Source organism: Elgaria multicarinata, chromosome 12 (assembly GCF_023053635.1).
Source record: "Elgaria multicarinata webbii isolate HBS135686 ecotype San Diego chromosome 12, rElgMul1.1.pri, whole genome shotgun sequence".
Taxonomy (NCBI): domain Eukaryota; kingdom Metazoa; phylum Chordata; class Lepidosauria; order Squamata; family Anguidae; genus Elgaria; species Elgaria multicarinata.
This window is the reverse complement of record NC_086182.1, coordinates 18,230,158-18,253,327: the sequence shown is the minus strand read 5'-3', so window position 1 is coordinate 18,253,327 and position 23,170 is coordinate 18,230,158. Positions and strand designations below refer to the sequence as shown.

The window sequence follows — 23,170 nt, the reverse complement described above, 5'->3', positions numbered from 1 at the left end:
TTATTTCTACTTCTGCAGAGCAGTCCCAGCCGAGGTTGAGGAGGAGTGAAGTGGTGAATCTTCTGCTATTTTCAGTGCCTTGCTGGCTCATACCAGGTGTCCTGGTGTGACTGGGTCAAGCTCAGCCATGGGGCAAAGTACAGGGCGAATCCATTTAACATATTTAAAAAGCAGGCAGAAGAACAGTATTACCAGTTAAGGAAAGGGGCATTCAGAAACAAAAGGCTGAGGTGGAGCACAGGCAAGCAGACCAAATCAAGCGCAATCTGAAGAGCATGTGGAGTCTAGAAGTCGGCAGCCTGAGAGATCAGTCCAAAGAAGAGACAATGGCAGGAAAACTAGGTTGCTAGATTCTGGAAGATTTAAAAAAATGTCTCAGCATGGGATATCCTTGCTGGAGGAAACCTCTCCAGAGGAGGAGCTAGAACTCCCAGAGACAAGCGACGTTGAGGAATGGTCTATGCCAGTAGGTGTCTGGGCTCTCAGGGGAGATGGTCATGGGTCCATTCCTGCGGAGGGGAATTCTGCCTCTAAGATGGAGGGCGAATGACCACAAGTCTTTAGAGTGATAGCATCTCAAGAGATAGGCAAGAACAAACCCCATGAGAAGGAGTGTCCATTTGCAAAGGAAGGTTCATAAAGGATGTATCCCAGAACCCTCTAATGTGCTGTAGCTGAATCCTGAGTGGAACTCTGGAAGCTCTCACCTCCAAAGCACTCAGTTGAGACCTGAAGGTTGCTGGAATAACACTTTCATTTCAGCTCCCAGTACCTTGAAACCTAGATTGATCTATTGCACTGCTGAGCATTGGGCCATAGCTAGACAGGACGAAATCCTGGGGCGATCACCAGGATCGTCCCTGTGCATCCACATGACGCACAGGGGATCCCAGGAGTAGGGAGGGATGATCCTCAGGAGCTCTGCACCCAATGGGGGGTGGGGAGCGGGGAAAATTGTGATAAAAATTACCTTTTGCACACAAGCGCTCATGTGCTCCTACCACTTTAAAAATATATATATGGCAGCCACGATGTCCTCTCCCTCCAAGGTCATCACACGCTGGGTGTAAACAGAGGGGGAGATCTCACAATAAAAATATTGCGAGATCTTCACCCCTCTGTCGCGCAGGACCAGGTAGGTCTAGCTGAGGCCCTGGTCTCCTGATACAACCCTTCAAAGAGAGCTCGTTTTCTGGAGTGGTAATATTATGTTTTGACCTTTTGCTTCCCTGTTGACTTTGCTAAATGGATTTGTCTTAGGGCTGAACCTGATCCAGCTATAACAACCAGCATGTCTCAACTTAGAGTTTATATATTCAGATCTCCCTGGTTATACCTGTGGGCAGCTGTAAGCCTGTAGTCCTGGCTTTAAAGTCTCCCTACTTCAGAGGAGATCCTCTTGCATCGATATTTAGTCTCAAGGAGCCTGATTGCTGTGAATCCTGAAGTGTGTGCTTTGTCTCAGAATGGTGGCTTGTGCTTCTGCCTTCTGGCACCAGCATACCCTATATCTGGGCTGATGTTCAGCCTCCTCCTCTGATTCATAGCCAATGTACAGCTCTCACAGGGGTTCCTAGAGTCTACCATTGTTGAAGGGCCCAATGTAGCTTTTCCCCAGCTTCTGGAGGTGTCACAGGGTCTTTAGGCCCCACAATGTCATCACCCATAGGGTCATCCTGACCTTGGTCTGTGTCAGGCATAATACCAGCTAGGGCAGTGTGTGTGTGTGTGTGTGTGTGTGTGTGTGTGTGTGTGTGAGAGAGAGAGAAAGAGAGAGGGGGGGGGCTTTGCTCAGCTTTAAAGCTAGGCCAACTTTTCTTCTTCTTCCGGTAATATCAACCAGAATGTGGCTTTATTTAATTTAAATGAATATTATCTGAATTTCATGAATAGAACATGTTCTGAAAAAAGAAATGTGATGGAACTGATGCAATTCAATTGTGTGTGCCTGAGAGTAACTATGTGTAACCTGAAGGGTTGGAGCATTGCTTGAAAGCATAATAGAGGTTTTCAAAAGTTCTGATTAACAGTGTGCAGAGTGAGTACATTCTCATTCTAGTGATGATAGAAATACCCAGCAAAATCAATATATATATATAGCTGGTAAAGACAGAATAGTACTATAAGAATTTCCATTGGCCAATGGGCAGAGCTTCATCCCAGTCCAATGTGCCATATTTTTCTGGGCTGGATGAGCTACCTAGCTTGTACATAGGTTCATACTGAGAAATTATGTTTGTCTGCAGTTTTGCAGAATGCATTAATGTTATCTGCATATGTGATCAATCTATCTTACATATTTGTGTGCAGTAATGTTGTATATTGTCCTGCTCCAACCATTTTCATGTCTTGCAATGCAAAACACAGACTTGATTACACTAGAGAAGTCAAACAAGCAAACACAGTTTTATCAGGCAAACATGAATTTTATAGAAAGAAGGCAGAGGAGCAGTCTAGGTCAAATGCACAGGATGTTAGTCAAGCAGAATCAAAGTGCAGAAGGCAACATCAGACAGTAGTCCAAAGGTCAATAACATGAAGATCCAAACAAGAATCAAAGTCAGGGAAACAAGATACAAAGCATGAGTAACTCAGGAAATGACTTGTTTTCAACAAAGGCTAGACTGATAATTCAGTCTTACATTTCCAGAGCCTCTTGAGAGCCGCCCAAACCTTTCCAAAGGACCCACCTATGTCTCTAGAGCAGGGATTTGCCTGTAGACTTCCTACTTTAGCTGTGTTTCATATTTAAATGGTCAAATCTTTAATGAAACTATATTGACAACATCTGACACAATGAAGTCCCTCTCTTCCTTCCTTCCTTCCATCATCATCATCATCATCATCATCATCATCATCATCATCTGTATTCTGTAATCCGGGTTGGTCTTAAATACAGTACATTGTTGGACACCAACTCCTATCATCCATGGCCAGCATAGCCAATACTCAGTGAGCTTGGGAGTTGTAGTACATCAAAATCTGGAGGGTCACTGTTTTCCCACTGCTGCTGTAAATGGAAGATTTATATTCAAACTAGAATAAATTAATATTGTTATTATTTATAACTCCTCTTTATGCCCAAAGAGACACAACAAAGTGCTACCCATGGGGACATAGGGTCCCCAAGGTGGTCTCCTCATCCAGGCACCCACCAGTTTCAGACCTGCTGAGTTTCAGCAAGGTTGCTGTATCCTCCACCTTCACACCATGCCATGGCAGTTTTATGTTTGATGTCTCAGTCTTGCATGGATGATTATAACAAGTCAAATATAACGTAATCATAGTAATTGACACCTGCATACAGTTATCTTATTTTATCTTAGGAAGTTTGGCTGAGATTGATCAGAGAGCCTTGTTATGAGTGACATTTTCTTTCTTTGTCATTTACAGGAAACGACAATAGTGAAACTCTTCCGGAGTCTATCCCATCTGCTCCTGGGACACTGCCCCATTTTATGCAAGAGCCGGACGATGCCTACATAATTAAAAGCAACCCTATAGTGTTGCGCTGCAGAGCCAGGCCTGCAATGCAAATCTTCTTCAAGTGCAATGGGGAATGGGTCCATCAGAATGAACATGTCTCTGAGGAGAGCATGGATGCAAGTACAGGTAAGAGAGTTGGTCTTCCATGTGGCATTGAACGTGTCCTGTGTTTCAAACAATACCATTGTTGTGGTTTGAAGGAACTACGGCTTAGAGAAGGGCAAACGATGTCCACATTCAATGAGAGTCTCTGTTCATCAGTCTTTCCTTTGGTTTTCAATCACTGTTCAATTTACATAGACAGGAAAATGGTGCAAATTAAAAGTGATCAGAGAGGGAAATTGTACAAACGTTTGAGGTTTGTTTGTTTTTCTCCTTCAAAATTGCCCAACTTTCTCCTAACTTTTCACTTTTGTGGGAGATTAGTGCTATTGTGCACTTGCATTTATTTATTTATTTATTTATTTATTTATTTTATTACATTTATATACCGCCCCCCAGCCGAAGCTCTCTGGGCGGTTTACAACAATTAAAAATAGTAAACATTAAAAGTATACAATTTTTTAAAAAAACATAAAAACAGTATAAAAACAACAACAGTATCCATTTAAAACAACAATTCTGGGGTCCATTAAAACAAACTTAACGTTATTAAATGCTGTTAAAATGCCTGGGAGAAGAGAAAGGTCTTGACCTGGCGCCAAAAAGATAACAACGTTGGCGCCAGGTGAGCCTCATCGGGGAGATCATTCCACAGTCGGGGGGCCACCACTGAAAAGGCCCTCTTCCTTGTTGCCATTCTCCGAGCTTCCCTTGGAGTAGGCACTCGGAGGAGGACCTTAGATGTTGAGCGCAGTGTACGGGTAGGTTCATGTCGGGAGAGGCGTTCCATCAGGTATTGTGGTCCCAAGCCATATAGGGCTTTATAGGTTAAAACCAGCATCTCGAATTGGGCTTGGAAACATATAGGCAGCCAATGCAAGCGGGCCAGAATCGGTGTTATATGCTCAAATCTTCCTGTTCCAGCTATCAATCTGGCCGCCGCATTTTGCACAAGCTGCAGTTTCCGGACCGTCTTCAAAGGCTGCCCCATGTAGAGGGCGTTGCATTGTCTGTATAAATTCTCCTAGTGAGCCAGTTAGTGAGTTTATTTCCTTCAATCTTCTTTTTCACCCTTTCTGGCCTTTATTCTTTTCCTGCTACCCCCTCTAGCCACTCTTTCTAAGCTTCATTGCTCCTGTTTCATCTTCTTTTTCTTCCTCCTCTGCAGTCACCTTTTCTTTTCTTTTTTCCTCCTGCTTCTTCTCGGCCTCCCTTTTGTTTTCCGAAATCCTTGAGCCATTTAAAGACTCCTTGTCTGTTGTCCTGATTCTCCTTCCTTTTGCTCAGCCAACCACAATTGTGACTTGCTTTTATTGCTGGGGGGGGGGGACACAGGGATCAGATGGATACCCATTCCCACCCCACAGCAGCTACTCACACCTTGATCTTAGGTAGAGCTACCAGCTTGAAAAATTCTACCAATTCAACAGCAGGGCTCACATCACCCAACTCCCGAACAGGTATTTGGCAGCTAATGAAGTTAAAGGGAGGAACTCCATTTTGCAATAACAGCATCTGTTCGAAGCAAGGGGGATGGAAAGGCTGGGAAAGATGTTGACAAATGATCTTCAGATTTGATCAGGCTTTCTGCAAATCCTACATCCATTCTCATTTAGAAACATCTTGATAAGTATTGCAAACCAATTTAACGGTTGTTCTGCCTTGTAATTTCAAAACTCTCTTTTGTTATTACTTCCTTTCACACTTTTCCACCTTAACTTCCCAGATTGCTAGGCAACTCTACATCTTGGAAATGATAATGCAAGTATAGGATTCTCTCATGCCCTCTCATTTAATGGAGAATTGTGTTTGGGGGCATGCGAGAAGAGCGTATTGTGAAGAGCATGGGGAATAAGGTAACCATGTTTGTTGGATTCTGAAAAAGAGAGTGTATGTACCAATAATGATCCTTTTGGTTTGTTATTTATTCTCAGTTAGATTTTCATAATAGTCTTTTAAGCTTTACTTCAAACTACCTATCTCCTTTCAATGCAGAAAGTGGTATATATTCTCTATTGTTAATGATAATCAGTTTTGTGCATGTTTATTTTCTGGATGGAGTGATCTTACCCCCACACCAGGCAGTGGGAGGCATAGAATAGGTCAGTTTCCTGGCTTCAAGGTTAGAGACAGGGCTTTGACCTTGTAGACAGTAAACTGTGCTCCCCCCCTTCCCCTGCATAGCTTGCATGGAGAGAACTGCACCAGCTATCTCTCCACGCTTGGAAAATGGCACACAGACACAGGGAAAAGGGGACATTCCTGGGGGTGGGGAGGTTTTGATTGGACATATCCTGTGGCTTCCCCAGCCTCATTCCCTCCTCCTCTAAGGCTCTGTCCCTAGATGGGCAAAACTGACGATTGAGCAGAAATGCAGGGCATCAGGGATGCGGTGGTGAACTGCATTCCAGTATCCTGCACCAGATATTTGGCAGCCTCCAAGCTTGCATCCTGAATCTTGAATTCATAGCAGAATGGAGTACGATGGAACATCTTAAATATTATTTTTATTTATTTATTTATTTATTTATTTAAATAGCACTATCAGTGTACATGGTGCTGTACAGAGTAAAACAATACAATAGCAAAACCCTGCCGCATAGGCTTACATTCTAATAGAATCATAGTAAAACAATAAGAAGGGGAAGAGAATGCACCAAACAGGCACAGGGTAGAGTAAAATGAACAGTATAAAAGTAAGATCAAAATCAATTTCTAAAAGCTTTAGAAAAAAGAAAAGTTTTTAGCTGAGTTTTAAAAACTGTGATTGAACTTGTAGTTCGCAAATGTGTGTTATGCCTGGAAGAGTGTTCCAGGCATAAGCGGCAGCAGAAGAAAATGGACAAAGCCGAGCAAGGGAAGTAGAGACCCTTGGGCAGGTAAGAAACATGGCATCTGAGGAGCGAAGAGTACGAGCGGGGCAATAATGTGAGATGAGAGAGGAAGGATAGGAAGGAGCTAGACTGTGAAAAGCTTTGTAGGTCAACAGGAGAAGTTTATATTGGACTCTGAGGTGAATTAGAAGCCAATGAAGAGATTTCAGAAGTGGAGTAACATGGTCAGAGTGGCGAGCCAAGAAGATGATCTTAGCAGCAGAGTGGTGAACAGAAACCAACGAACTGATGTGAGAAGAAGGAAGGCCAGTCAGAAGAAGGTTACAGCAGTCCAAAATAACCAGTGCATGAACAAGCGTCTTGGCAGAAGAGACAGACAAAAATGATCTAATCCTGGCAATATTATATAGGAAAAATGACAGGATTTAGCTACTGCCTCAATATGAGGAATAAAGGAGAGTGAGGAGTCAAATATAAAGCCAAGACTATGAGCTTCCTTGACTGGAGTAAGTGTAACATCATTGACAGTAAGAGAGAATGAAAGATGGGGAGAAGGTTTAGGAGGAAAAACAAGCAATTCAGTCTTTGCCATATTAAGTTTCAAACGACGATGAAGCAACCAAGCTGAGATATCTGAAAGACATGCCGAGATACGGGCTCACAGGTGAGATCATGCATACTGCCAGGATTGCCACTACCTCTCAGGGAAATTGTGGGTTTTGGTACAGCCTATGGAAGGTGGAGACTGAAAAGCATGTCAGAAAATACATGAGCAAATCCCGTTACCATCCCCCTCTCCCAACAATAATTTAGGCAACTTCATGAAATTGCATGGTTCTGAACATGAAATGGATAACTTTCTCTGTGGCATCACACTGTAATGGCATGTAAAAATTACCTGAACAATATTTTGATCCGTTTCCTTGCATACAATTAAAAAAATGGCAACAACCTTTATATTCATTCATATATATATATATATATATATATATATATATATATATAAAGTTTCCACTTAACCATAACTGGTTGAACACAGTGAACTCCTTGATTTTTCTCATCTAATTTGCATTTGATCGTTCTGTGTGGGACAAGTACGTCACAAAAGCCATCTCAAGATTCCTTAGGACAGAATCAGTTGTTCCCCTCAATGGTATTGTCCACACCTCCCTAAAGAGGGGCTCTTTGAAGCACCCATTTCCCATCATCTCCATTAAGACCCCATGCTAAAGAAATAGTTAGATGCAAAATGTCCAGTTACATTACTAGTCAATCAACTCTCCTCCCCTGGTACTTCCCTTTCAGGGCAAGGAGTCACAGATCTCACTCCTAACTAAAGTCATGGTTATATCATGGACTTTAATAAAGGAATCAGGAACCTTCTGGTAGGGATGTAAGAAAATGTCCATTTGGGGTTCAAACAGAGTGGTTATCTGCCTTCTCAGCCCCTCAGATGCCACTCTGTGGACCCCCCACAAGATCCGAGTCACCATTTTGCAGAAAACCATGGGTAAGATTTTATGTCAATCTGCTTATTCTACAAATTGTGGCCATAAATAAGGCTATTTATTCAAAATTACAGGCATAAAAAGTATCATTAGACCTTTTGTGCCTGCAATTTTGTACAAATGGCCCTATTTATGGCCACCATTTTGTGCAAAATGAGGATTAACGTAAAAGTTTAGTGGACATTTTCTGTCAAATGATGCTCATGGGGACGAAGGGATGGACCATCCAGGGCCTCACTGCACATGCGTGCCAGGGTCAGGTAAGTGGTGATGACTTGGCAAATGGCCTGCAGGGTGGGGGCACAAGAGAGTTCACCCAACACACACACAGCATTACACAAATCCTTTTGCATTTCTACAGCCTCACCATCATACGATATTAATTGATTCCATGACCTCCCCCAACCCTCATCCAGAGATTTCATAATTGTAACTGCACCAATGTTTGTTTAAAATGGTCATCAAATAAGCTCTGGCTTAACTATGGAAAGAGTATATCTGGAGTAGTCAACCACATCCTGGTTCTCTTGAGATTTTTGGGACTACAGCTCCCATCATCCCTGACCATTAGCCATGATTGGAGTTGTAGTCCAAAACATCTGGAGGGCACTGGGTTGAGGAAGGCTGATCTGAAGTAACAGTAGTACTTCTTACAGGATGATAGCCCAGTAGTAAATATACTTATGGGTAGTATAGTAATACAGCTTTATTGTCCTTAACATCCACAATCCCTTGAGCTGTGTCAGGGGGAAGTGTGAATATACAGATAACAAATATGAAAACTGTAATTGTTTTCTAGAGGCAGCTGTGCTTTCAGTACATTTTATTGTATATTCTAGAACTGTATTTTAATGTAAGAGTGTATCTCTAGTATGTATACTGAAAGCAACTGTTGTAATATTATGGAACTACATTAATAATGATGGTGAAGATGATGGTGTTATCATCATCATCATCAATAATCATGTTTTTTGGTTTTTTTGAGGTTTTTTTTTTGCAGTGTGTGATTATCATAGTATTCCTCAGCTTGCTTTATAGAACATAAAAAAGTACTCTTTAATCTTTTTGCTGGGATGATCTTGCAAAATACATTTTAGTTCCAATTAATCATTGGCTTTAAAAGAAATGGAATAAGACTCAGCTTTTTAATTATCCACATATAAATTACCAGTGCAGGTATTCTAGCCTGCAGCCAGCTAATTTTCAAAACAGATGAATTCACTTGCTCTGGCAATTGATGCTGTGTAGTCCTTTCAATGTCACAGCTTGATGTTCCTTTCTTATTATTTTTTTCGTGAGACATAGATTGTAAAGCAGAAAAGATAAGGACGTTCATTCTTACCAGAATCTGAGGTTCAGAGTTGGTCTATAGGCCTCAGATTTCCCAGCCTTGGATTTTATAGTATAGAACAGTAACATCAGGAATTACTCCCTTGGAACAAGACAAGCTAGATCTAACACGTGTTTGATGTAATAATAATAATAATAATAATAATAATAATAATAATAATAACAACAACAACAACAACAACAACAACAACAACAACAACAACCCGCCTCTCCATTTGGATCAAGGCAGGGATTGTAAGCCTATGCGGCAGGGTCTTGCTATTTACTGTGTTATCTGTACAGCACCATGTACATTGATGGTGCTATATAAATAAATAATAAATAATAATAAGTATAAATACATAAAATTGATTAAAAACATAGTACACATTATTAAAACATCCTAAAAACATCCTAAAATTCCACTGGGAAGGCCTGCCGGATGTAGTATGGATGGTAAGGTACTGGCTTTAGCATGTTTCCAGATCTTCAGGTTGCTATCTGCTTTGGTCTAGATTTGTCACATAGTTGTGGGGAATCATTGCTGAGGTCAGGACAGACAAAACTTGAGTAGGTATGAGTACTGATGGACATATCCGCCAGTCTCAGTCTTGTCTAGATTGATAGATTTTTAAGGTCGTTTGTCCTGTTTCCACTTAAGCTTGAAATTCCTTTTCTTTACTTTTTAAGCAATATCAATGGGAATTTCTACCTGTGTGTGTATGTGCAATTTTTTAAATGTATGTGTTTTCTTGACTGCTGTAATTCAGTTTTGTGTGCAGTTTTCACAAATGCATGCATGTGGTGTGCAGTTTTCCCGGTATGCACATTTCTGTGTGTGTATTTATCCTGGGATGAACTGCATCACAAAGCTCACAAAAATATGGATTTGTGATATGCAACTCTGTATCTACTTACTTAAAGGTCCATGAGGTGCAGATTGGGCAGATTCCTTTAAATAAACAAAATCCCCCGATGGAGATAATTTCTCATCCATCCATGAGGAATGGGGTAGAGAGCCTGTTTTAGGGCAGACAATCTATGTGTGGAAGCCCACTCCTGCTGAGATCATAAGCACATTCGTTATTTAAAATATGTTTGTAAGCCTCCTTGGTGACCTAAAATGGTGGAAAGCTGGGATACAAAATCTGTACAAATCATCAAACATTCAATCAATAAATGTGAGAAATCCAGTTCTAGTCCCTGCTGAGCTGTCAAACAAAGGTTGCAGTCTTGAGCAAATTGCATCCACCTTAGTGTACTTCATAAAATCTTTGTGTGAACTACTGTGAGCCACTGTGGTGGCATTGGATTTAGGTTGTTGGATTTAGATTAGGGAGTTATGGCTTCAAGTCCTTGTTCAGTCAGAAAGCTTACTGAGTGACCTTAGGCCACCATCTCAGCAAAAGCAGGGCATGTGAGTGAACTGGAAGAAATAGATCTATTTTTTTTTTTTTTTTGTAGCAGAAACCTTTCTGAGTCATTAGGCCCACATGTTCTTCTCAGAAAAATCCCTGGTGTATAAGGACTTGGGCCAGCAGAGTATTATTTTGGTCAGACTTTTTGAATACTTTATGGGTTCGCCACAACAGCTGTAGTACTTTCATGAGAAGATATAGAAGAAATGGCTAAAGGTCTACCTAAATCCTATCATGATTCAAAGTTTCATCTCTTTAACTTTAAAAATGACGATTTTAAAAATAATAATTTTAAAACCTCAATTTTTAAACCAATGACCTAGGGAGGTTGTGGGCTTTCCCACACTAGAGGCCTTCAAGAGGCAGCTGGACAACCATCTGTCAGGTATGCTTTAAGGTGGATTCCTACACTCAGCAGGGGGCTGGACTCGATGGCCTTATAGGCCCCTTCCAACTTGACTATTCTATGATTCTATAATCCACAGCATTTGTATTAATATGCAGATTGGTAATTTGCTGCTCACTCAATTTTGCACTTCTCCAAATATTGTGACACAGGTCTCAGGATTTCAAACATATAAAATAAAAATGTACATATTTTGACAGAAAATACATATCAAAATGTGTATTATTAAATACTATCTTGAGTGGATTTTTTTTTTTTAAAAAAAAGTCAGTTCCCTCAGTGAGTGTGCTCCCCAGTCTTTTTGCTTGTAAGTACAGTATTTGTATTGCTTTTTGTGTTATTATTCTTTTGCGAAATTGTTTTAAGTTTCTTTTAATGTATTTTATATTGTATTTTCTGAACCGCTTATATTCGATGGTATATAAATCTATTAATAATATGGAAGCAAAAGCAACTTTTTGGTAGCAGCTTATTCTCATCACACTAAAGTATGGTTTACTGTGATATACAAATAATAGTCCATTGTTGCTGTTTGCCTGTTGTTCTGTGAGATTTTGGGACATAGGTATTTTTGTCTTCTGAATGTTTTTATCATTTGGCTCAAACGAGTGAAGAGTTTATATATTCTGGCCCCGTCCAGACAACACGCTAAACCATGCTGCTTAACCACAGAATGGTTAAAGGAATGCAATGACCTTAGTGCATTCCATTAACCTTTTTGTGGTTAAGCTTCATGGTTTAGTGTGTTGTCTGAACAGGGCCATTGAGAAAGGAGAGATGTCCCTCCCCTCCTTCAGTTTTTAACCTTTTTTAAGAGCACATATCCAATTAGTCCTTAAGTAGTTCAACTCCTGTTTTCCCAGTGAGATGAGACCTGCTAAGAGTAACTAAAGGGTTTTGTGGGTTTTATTTTTTTGGTCTGATAAATAAAAAAGATTACAGCAATAACTGCTGTCAGCATTTTTCTCATTTAAACAAATAAAGCTGACAAATGATGAAGTTTGGAGTTACTCTGTTATGTTTAGCGCACACTGAGCAATTATTCTTCTTCTGCCAGCATTAGTCTGTCTGCCGCTAAACCACTCAGCAGTACAGAAAGCTTATTAGCATAGCAGCACCAGAAGGAAGAATTCCATATTCTTTGAGGTTGTGCAAGATGACGAAGGATGATGCTTATAATTTGCACAATAATTTAAAGGGTTGGGCTACCACTGTGAATTGAAATTGCATAAGGTATCAGGAAACAATGTTGGTTTTCATTTATAATGCATTGGTTCTTTCTCAAATTGATTAGGTGTTCTTACCATGTAATTTCCATTCTGCAAAGCAGAGGAGACCTGTATTTTCAAGGAAGCAGTAAAATATTTTTTTCCATACCTAATAGGCCTGCCCCTCTATCTGTACCCATTGAATTGTTTTGTTTTGTTTTGCTAGCTGCATGTGTATGGATTGGTATAAGCTGCCTTATACAGAGTCAGACCATTGGTCCATCTAGCCCAGTGTTGTCAACACTGACTGGCAGCAGTACTACAGGATTTTCTCCCCTGCCTACCTGGGCAGGATCTACACTTCTGCTTATAATGGTTTATAATGGTTTTGACCACTGTTCAAACCCAGGACACATTACATATACAGTTTTCAAAACATTTTTAAAGTGTTGTATCCTGCTTAGTATAGATCGGGCCCTGGAGGTGCCGGAGATGGAACCTAGGATCTTCCACATCACACTGAGCAATGGCCTGTCCTATCTTGAAGCTCATTCCAGCTTGTGTCCAAATCACATAGTAAGCTCCTTTTCTTTCCACACACATCTTCTCGTGCACATTTCCTCCCTAAATTTGTGCATCAGCTGTGTACATTTTTGAAACATACACAGTGTTTGTAAACATTTTCCCAAACATATTTCTGTTCATTTTGTTTTGTCTTGTGAATTGCATCTCGAACCCAGAAATGTACAGAGACTACCAATTAGCCGTTTCCCAGCTAAACATAATTAATTAAAATCATAAATAAAATAAAATGAGGATCAAAAGCATGGTGGGTGCCAACAGAGGTGCCCATGGGCACAGTTGTGTCCACAGGCACCATGTTCCCCCCCACCCAGGTGGCTGGGAGAAGTGCCAATGGGAAAGAAGTCAACTTGGGGGTGGCATCTTAAATGGGGCATGTGTCCACACACCATGTCATGTTGCCACCTCCTCCTTCAGGCCTGTCAACAAAATTCATTTCCCCCACTGAATCTCAACAGACTGATCTGGGGGACAGCATTGTGATATGTTGGTTGATCCTAATAAAGGTATTTCCAGATACCGGTGTTGTGTATCTATTTTCCCAGACACTGTTGGGGAGTGGAATCAGATGTGATAGAAAGTGTTCTGGAACTGGTTGTTCTCTTATAGCCTGCATTTATCATGACCCCAAGTTCAACTACTTTCCTCAGATGAGGATAGACTGAGAAGGAGAGAGTGCAGCTAATTAACTAAACTGTAGGCTGGTTTGGAATTTCTAAAGGCATATATTTCAAACAGTGAATTTTGTGTGTGGCCGATTTTCTTGCTTTTTTCAGTTAGAAGTGTCACATTATGAGCTACTCAAAAGTGAGAAATGGTGATGATGATGATGATGATGATGATGATGATGATGATGATGATACTTTTAAGCAAAATATGGTCCAAATGAGGACTCAGTACATACAGACATCATGCTTAACCATAGTTTGTTGTGATCATTAAAATAATTTGATGTTTTAATTTAATTATTTGTAATTTTCCATGACCTCTGGCTAAACAAAAACATTTATTACAATTCTGATGATGGGTCAATATTAGTGGCAGTTCACTGCAGGAGGTGGGTGGTGGGATGAGATCGAATAGTTGTTGATGTTGCTGTTTTTGTTTTTGTAGTGTGCCATAGTCACTATAGAAAGATTATTTGAGGACTAAAATTTGTCTGACTTCTCAGTGGTCAGATATGACTGCCATTGTTTTGAAGAATGTGATATTAGAGCATGAGGATATTCTCTCTCTCTCTCTCTCTCTCTCTCTCTCTCTCTCTCTCTTACTCTCTATCTCTGAACATTATGAATGTTTTGTTTTTAAGAGTTGTAGAACCATCAAAAGGACATAGGACATTAGTTTGTATGACATTCATTTATGAGATGCACTACCAAAAGTTGTACTGATGGCCGCTAGATAGCCATAAAGGAGGGGTGCAGAATTCCTGGCCTGAAAGCCTAATCTGGTCCACTGAGCTCCCCAATCCAGTCCACACATGCATGGATTCCTCCAGTCAGAGATCACAGTGGGGATATAGGCCACTGGGTGGTTGGTGGGGTACAATCACACACACAATATATATTATTCTGCACACTTGCTTTAAAGGGTTATTATATACATTTATGACAGCGGTCTGTCAATGGCTACTAGCCATCATGGTTATGTGGAACCTGAAGATCAAGGAACAACAATCCATTGGTGGTATAGCAGATAGGATGGGAGTTTTCAGATATCAACTCCTTGTTTGGCCACAAAGTTCAAACAGCAGCCTTGAGCAAGGTAACAGACAACTTTTCTATTCAGGTTTTGCAACTACTGAACTTGGAGAAGGAAACTTGGAGAAATGTTCCCCTTTCACATCTCTAGCTGTTGCATCTGTTGCCCTTTTTCATACTTTAACCCATTATTCTAAGGGTTTTGCCTTCCCTTTTCTGTCTTAAATATCTATACTTCTCTGTTCCTTATTGAAGGATGAGGTTGACTCCTGAAAGCCTGAGCTTAAGTAGGAGCTGATTAATGGACAATCTAGGTTTACAAAGCTGGAAAATCAATAATCATCAAGTGCAAAGCAGATGCTAAGAAGCCCAATGTGTTTCAATCTGCATCCAGTTCTTCATCAGAGGAAAGTATGAATCCAAAAGAGCAAGCAAGTCTTAATTGTTGCAGTTAGATTTGGAGTTACATTGAGTACTTCCTTCACACTATACACACTTCCCATTTCACTTCGCTGTATCTGATTCAAACTTTTAACACATGAACTGCACTGGTTGGAACTGAGGGTACTGGGCTCTATAAGGCTTCCAGAAAGTGGACTTGAATGTTCCCTGAAGAAGGATTAGATCAAAGTTCTGTTTAGTTTAGTATCTTGTTCCCAACACTGAGCAGCAAGATGTTCCTGGGAAGCCCACAAGACCATTCCTCTACTGTGTACCACCCAAAAGCTGCTATTCAGGGCCTTACTCCCTTGGACTTGGGAGGTTCAGTTCAGCAGCCATGTGGCTGGCCTTGAAGGTGACTCAGAAGTTACAGCTAGTGCAAAATGCAGCAGCTAGACTGCTGACTGGTACATCCCACAAAGACCATATAACACTGGTCTTAAATAGGGTGACCATATGAAAAGGAGGACAGGGTTCCTGTATCTTTAACAGGGAATTGCAACAGGTGTCAATTGAAGTGGGTGAAATTCCTTCTTCATCACAGCAGTTCTAGCTACACCAGCTATAGTAGAGTGGCCAGATACAAAAGAGGGCAGGGCTTCTGCAGCTTTAACTGTGTTGATGAAGAGAGAATTTCACCCCCTTCAATTGACACCTGCTGAAATTCCCTTTTCTACATTACAGTTAAAGATACAGGAGCCCTGTCCAACTTTTCGTATGGTCACCCTAGTCTTAAAGGAATTGCACTGGCTGCCTATACACTTCCGGTTGGGATTCAAGGTGTTGGTAGTGACATTTAAAGCCCTAAATGGCTTGGGACCTTGATACTTGAAGGAGCGCCTCTCCCTATATATGCCTGCCCAAGACTTGAGAACTGTTGGAGGAGCCCTCCTCCGCACCCCAGCAACACTTGACATATTGGGAGAAGGTTTCTCTGTTGAGGAACCCCAGCTGTGGAATGCCCTCCCCTTGGAGGCCCAACTGGTGCTAGCACTGGCTTCATTTTGGTGCAAAGTTAAAACATGGCTTTTTAAAACAAAGGCTTAGATGGCTAAATTCACCAAGTTTGCACAAAGTTTTAATTGTTGTTTCTACTAGCTTGGTTAATGCTTTAAGTTGCGCTTAGCTGTTTATATTTATTGTTTTATACTGTTTCTATGGTTTTATCTGTAGGTTGCTCTAAGATCCCAGTAATATAGGGTGGGATACAAATGTTTTAATAAATAAATAAATAAATAAATAAATTGTCAGCCAAGCCAGTGGGTGACAGCAAATTCCACGTTTACTAGGCATTGTTTGAAGAAGTATTTCCTTTGAACTATTTTCAGTTGACTGCCAATCAATTTAATTGGTTGACCTTAGTTGTGTTCTAGTCTTATGGGAGTGGGAGGTGGGAAATCATTTATATCCACTTTCTCTGTACAATGAATAATTTTGTTTCTGCTATAATGGACAGAAGATACTGCATGCTTAAAGATTAACCATTCTGCCACGCCCGGCAAAGCATGGCGTGGGGAGGTAATTGCAGGTGGGGTAAGGGGAGAGACATGCCCAATTTCTATTGGGCAACTTCGGGTGGTGCCACTGGGATGGGAGGGGTTAAGGAGTGCTTCTTAAATAGGCACTTACCCCTCCCATAAGCTCTTTGCTGGAGCGGCTCCCTCCCTCTCTCCCTGTAGACAGTGTGAGCTTGCTGGTTGCCATTAGGGGGCAGAGTAGGAATTTTTTACTCATGTCCTAATTTGGGCATTAGTTTTTTTGCCTACTCCACACTGTAAGACAGTCTGGGAGCATAATTAGGTTGATTTGACTTGGCTAGCTAATTTGGTCACGTTTGATTTGGGGCAGGTAGGACCGGGCATCCAGAGGGAATTTTAATGGTGAGCATTTAACAGGCACTGTTGCGGTGACAGGTAATTTCCTGAGGTCTCCCAGTGTTGAGCCTTGTAGTCAGGCTGGGAGATAAGGATTACGTCTGAGGCCGACCTTTCTCACCTCACCTTGAGCCCAATGGCCTGGGTTTGGGGGTGACAAGGGAAGGTCTCCCTACCTTACAAGGGGAATGGCCAGTGGGAGCGCGAATGAAGCAGTGCCAACCCACTGGCCAAGAATGCTCGCCCTTACTCAGAAAGGTCTGTAAACAGGCCATGCTGGATGCCCGATAGGATTTACCCCCTTTGCAGATCTTTAATAAAATGTGGCCCCTGTTTAAACCCAAAGTTCTGTTTGTCGTCTCTTCATTTCTTGCATCTGTCTCGCAGTAACTTCCATTAAGCACATAGGTATACAACTTGACTGGCAGTAAGAGCTTTAACCAAAAAATGCTGGCATTTTTGTTCTTTTGGTCCTTCACCCTTTCTTCAGCTCCAGTCACTGCTGGAATGCCCGCTCAAGAGCATCTCTGAAATGGAATTTGGTCCTTGTGCTAAAAAAGGAATCTGAATTAGTATAATAAGAGTATGCTGTCTTAGCAGGTAGTTAAACCCAACTGAAGCGTTATGTAGGCTGACAAGGCTGGTAGTGCTTCCAGTTCTGAACCCTCCTGAAAGAACTGACTGGATTCTTTGAGGGCTCTTGCCTGTTTTTAGCCTGATACTTTTGGTGGTCTGAGGAGATGGTGGACCTTCTGAGGACTCATCCTCTGAGCTGGAGGATGTTAGAAGGGCTGCACACTTCTTCACACAGCGCATACTTAAACAAGTAGTGATGGCCACCAATTTGGATGGTTTTACAATTTGGATGCCCAAAATCTGCCCTCCAATTTCCCAAATGCTTTCTTCTCCCATGAAAGAGGTGTCCACTATTCTGTCCCATTCTCAGGTCTGCCATTTATTTTGATGGTGTTTTTGAGCTTACCTGTTCACTGTGAGGCAGCTGAGGTTACTGTGTGTGTGTTTTCTTTCTCATTACATGTCTTTCCATTGCTCTTCAGCCTCCCAGGCTGCCTGCACATCCTGATCAGGGGAAGAATTGCATTGTTATGTCTTCTCCTTTGCTTTAATTGAAGTGTGGGAAGCCAGGAGGCTACAGATGACCAGAGAGAGGATTGTACAGTGAAAACAGGATACTTGCACACACTCCTTGGCTACCTCCTAAGAAAGATAAGCAGAATAATTCCAAACCCAAACCATGACAATTTCTCCAAAATTTTCTCCAATGAATTTCTTTTTGAAAGCTATTAATTTCCTACTACATTAAAAGAGATTGGTGGGGTAAAAAAAAAGTGAGATGCATTTTTGACACAGTACTTACATAAAGCTGGAATGATGCTACTAAAAATTCAGGTCCTCCTTCCTAAGAAGCAGCAAGCCATCCACTGTCCCTTTTTTATAGTAACTTATGTCATGAATACATTTTATCTCTTTGATGCTGTCTTCATGTGGCATGGCCGTTCTTCCATTTATGCAACTTTTGCTTTCCATTTGCCTTGAAGCTCATTTATATAATGTCTTCAGAGGATGCAGCAATGTCCACTGCACCCAAAAGGGGTTTATGTGCATTTTAATTACAACTGAAAAAGATGATTTTGCCCACAGGTTGTTAGCTGTTTTCCAAGTGTTCAGGAAGGGTTTGTCTCATTTTTGAGGATTGGTTCCGTGACCCCTGAGATCATGCTGTTCACATGTTTATGCACTTGCAGTGTGAGTTGTCTCCTTGTGGGGTGTACTCAGATCCTGCAGGGTGTCCGTCATATGAGTGTGATTTTGAACAGATGACAAATTGAGGTTATTCTTCTCTATTCCTTTGCTTTGTGTAGAAAGATGGATAGAATTTTCAAGGGGGTCTCAAACTGGCAACAGCAAATGGTGAAAGCAAATGATTAACTTCTTTTTCTGCTTTCTGCATTCTAGTGGGGATGCAGGAGGAGAATGGAGGTTGGATTTATAAGATCCCAACCTCCACCCACACTTAATTCCCTGAATAAAAATGAAATCTGTTTCTATAATAGCTGGCATCCAAGGTAGATAATTTATTTATGCATGGAGTAGTTCTCGTTAATCACTGTAAGAAAAGAAGTAAGTGATATCTCCTGTTTGTTTGGGTTGAATTTTATGTAGCTTACTATTCCATGTATGTATTATCCACCAATGACCATGAATCCAAGGCTATTTCCAGCCCAATCCCAAACATGTTTTCTCTGGATTGAGGATGGATGAATCTGTCAGTTTCACTTTCTCCCACATTTGAATTATCTTAATCTCAAGTTTTTTCCACCCAAAATAAGGGGGGAGGGAGAGTGAATGTAGGTCAGGTTTGAAGAGGCCCTTGCCAAAGTGTCACCTGGTAACACACAGCCCTTGTAGACTGAGTATTGTGATGACAGCAATAGCAACAGTGACACTCTGACTAGTGCCAGGTATATTGGACCCTACGTACATTGCCACAAGCTCCCAATGGGACATCAACCCAGGGCATTGTGGGGAATGTAAATGTTGGGTCCCAAATCAGCCACCAGGTGCTACTTGGAGCTCTGAAATTAAGAAAAGCAGGGCAGGTGGTGTTGGTGGAGGTGGTGGGTGCTGCCCCTAAGGTGCCACATGCTTACACTAGGCCTGACTTGGGAATGAGTCCCACTGTGCTCAATTGTTCTTAGCCTAACTAAATTTGTTATTATTTATTTAGTCTGAAGTGAGTCGATAGGGCAGGGGTAAGCAGCCTGATGTCCTCCAGATGTTTTGGATGACAACTCCCATAACCCCTGGCCATTGGGCATATGGACATTGTAGTAAAAAACATCTGGAGGGCACCAGATTGGCTACACAGGCTATAGAGGAACAAGGTTATAGGTGTGCACCCCACTGGCCACAAGCACTCCAATGTATTACATTCAGTTGGTTTAAAGTAGGGACTGGAGAACCTACAGCCCTGCTCATCCAGCCTGATATGGGAAGCCAGCTCAGATGAGTGCTCGACAAAGTGCACTTTCCAGGGCCTCCACTTTGCCTTCCCCTCTCCCATGCACCAATTCTGGCCTTAATAGGACCATTGGTGTGGTGGGGGTGGAGAGAAACTCTATTTCCCTAAGGCTGGGGAAATTACATATTTCCCCCCTCCCCTTTCCTACAAGGGGGAACTATAGCATTAGGGTGAAAATCTGCCTGTCATGTCTGCCTGGGCCCAGGTGGATTTTTGCCCCAGTGCTGGTATACAGTCAGTTGTCTGTCTGCAAAAGGCTTCTTTTCTGGGGGCTTTGCACTCTCTCCCAAATATGTAGCAAGGCATCTGCTAAAGATTCTGGAAAATTGAATCTAGATTCTGTAGAGAAGCTGACTGTATTGATAGTTGCTAAGTGAAGCATTCAGGAACCTAAATCCTTGAAAAGCCTTGTCGCACACCTCACGTCTTCTCCACCCATCTGTCCTAGTGTGCCCCCCACATTACTCCTTCCATGCTGCCAAGTTTGGCATTACGAAAGCCCCTGAAATAATCATTTTAGTGAGTTCAGATACAAAGCACTAAAAGGGTTAAATATAAGTTGCGAATATTAAAAAGTTTACCTTTTTAGTGCTTTGTTGGAGTTTGGCATCAAATTCCACTGGCAAACTGCCTATTCCCTCCCCCCCCCCCCCGTGCCTCACAGAGTTCAGTCCATGGGGGGAAGGGTCTGGGGCAAACGTGGCTTTTGAGTCCTGCACCCTCCCACCCCCAAGAGTACCCACATTATCATATAGGGATGCCCTCTCTCATTGTGTACATGTTAAACTTGGCATTTCCTGCAAGGTTCCCTTTGGATGTGAGCAAAGTTTTCTGTTAATTAATTTGTAAAGTAGCCAACACCTTGATCAAACACCAGTTTTTGCAAGGCTTATCAACATCCGAAATCTGAGCTTGATAGATGCAAGGAAGCACTTCCTGGAAGTAAACAAGTTTTCAAAGGCACAGAGAAATGTCCGTGTGACTAGTGGCTGGCTAGCTGCTTTCCAGAGTAGCTGTAAGGTGTTGCAAAATGCGTTGCTGCTCTCTAGCAGGTTGAATTGCACCACTTAAGTTCCAGTGCAATTAATTAAGAAATGTTTAGCATTTCCATACTGAGTCAACATTTCACAGATGGCAATAGGGCCATTCTTGCAAACCCATAATTATTTTTATCTTGGTAATTACTAACTACCAGCCCCTCTTGGACTGTGATGAAGGCTCAGTTCCATCTATCCTATCCTGTACTCTGTGATAGCCAGCCCTGCCTTGACTTAAAAAAAGTTTATTTATACCTATGTATTTATTAGATTTATATACTACTGAACATATTTAAAAAATGAGCCTTAATCTGTTAGGGAATCTTGGATTAAAGATACCCTAGGGATGATGATGATGATGATGATGATGATGATGATGATGATGATGATGATAACAATAATTCAGTTTGTTATCAACAGTTTAGGATGTGGTTCAGTAGCTTATGAATGCTTAGGTTGTATGTTTAATGATGATCCATCTGTGTGCTTTATATTCATGTATATCAGAGACAAGAAGCCTCCAAACTCTACCCTCTATTCACATCAGAATTCAATCCTAGACATGTTCACTCAGAAGTAAGTCTCATTGCTTACAGTGAGGCTTTCTGCAATTATGGTTGTTAACAGGATGGCAGGCTTAATTTGTAGAGAATAAGCTTCAGCTCAATCCTGAAGAATAAGAACTGTAGAAATTTGCAAACAAACAAGCAGTGTGCTCCCAAACGATAACAAAATAGGGGCACAAACATTATCTGAAAAATCCTGAAGGTAAAAACGGTCTGTCCCTGGTAAATAAGGATGGCTATTTGTAATATATTAAATTGTAGTATCAAGGAACTCGTTTTCTCTCTCTGTAAGACAGCTTTCCCCCATCAGGTACCCTCCAGATGGTTTGGATTACAATGCCAACACTCCTAACCATTGGCTGTGCTGATTTTGGCTGCTGGGAGTTGAATTCAAAAACATTTGGAGGACACCTGGTTAGGGAATGGTGCTAGAAGACATATGGTATCTGCCAATGCATAAGAACATAAGAAGAGCTGTGCTGGATCAGACCAAGGGTTTGTCTCGTCCAGCACTCTGTTCACACAGTGGCCAACCAGCTGTTGACCAGGGACCAACAAAGTAGGACATGGTGCAACAGTACCCTCCCACCCATGTTCCCGCAACAGGTGCATATAGGCTTACTGTCTCTGCTAATGGAGGTAGCACATAGCTAGTAACCATTGATAGCCCTCTCCTCCAGGAATTTAGCCAACCCCCTTTTAAAGCCATCCAAATTGGTGGCCATCACTGCATGACACTTGCAGCTTTAGGATTTGTGTGGTGCAAGGGCGAAAGAGAGTTCTTGCAGTGCAAGAAGAAAATGGAGTACCTCAGACCTGTGGACATATCAGGGACAATGGAAGGAAGTTCGCTGAATGGAGTGTAGGTGGGAACGAGCTGTGTGTTCCATGCAACTTGTCAGCTGTTTTGAGACAAATGGGCCGAGTGACTTGGTGACTCTGGCTTTAGGCAAGGTTGCTAGAAGGCTTTGTCATAGTATTTCCAGAACTAGACATATAAATCAATAACACAGCATGTCAAAGCATCTTCCTCTTTCTACTGAGTAACTGCATGCAGCTCCCTGAAATTTGAAATTTAGGAGGAGGACATCAAGGGCACATTTTAGAAAGTTCTATCTAACAATTAATCTATCAATTGGTAGTTATGTTCTACACTGCCCTGTGAACTTGGATTGCTGGGCAGTTTCAAAGACCAATGAATTGGTGCATAGAATGGAAGCATGTAGGGAAGCCAACAGCACTCTGAACTGCTTATTGTAAGCTGTTCTGGTGCTCAGCAGTAAACAGAAGAGGGACATGAGAGATCAGTTAAGTGACTCCTGATCCTGGCATGTGTGCTGAATTTATTTATTTCTTCATTGTTTTCCTTTGGGAAGTTCAGAGAGGTGTCTGCATCCAGATACTGGCCAGGCTATGACTTGCGTAGTTTTAACAGTGCAAAATCCTGGATTGCCAACACTTTGAGGGTGCCACCTATTCACTTTTGTCAGGGGCCTGGTGGCAAAAGGCTGCTGCTTGCCTTCTATTTATGGCCTTATAGGAGAAGTTAATAACCAGTTTCTCCTCTTCTTGCTCAACCATTGTTCCTAGCCAGGGGAAGAAGGCGTAGAGGAGCCTCTCAATCAGCCAACTCTCC

The 23,170-nt window shown here is 41.6% G+C and overlaps 1 protein-coding gene across 1 annotated transcript in view; it reads left to right on the top strand.

Annotated features, from left to right (window-relative positions):
- Positions 1 to 3,380: 3,380 nt before the first annotated feature.
- UNC5D (unc-5 netrin receptor D) overlaps positions 3,381 to 23,170 on the top strand; it is a gene marked incomplete at its 5' end in the record, with an annotated part of 211,935 nt that continues 192,145 nt past the window's right edge. Inside the window, one exon of the mRNA XM_063139491.1 lies at positions 3,381 to 3,612. Coding sequence (XP_062995561.1) covers positions 3,381 to 3,612 — 232 coding nt within the window. The remainder of the gene's footprint in view (positions 3,613 to 23,170) is intronic.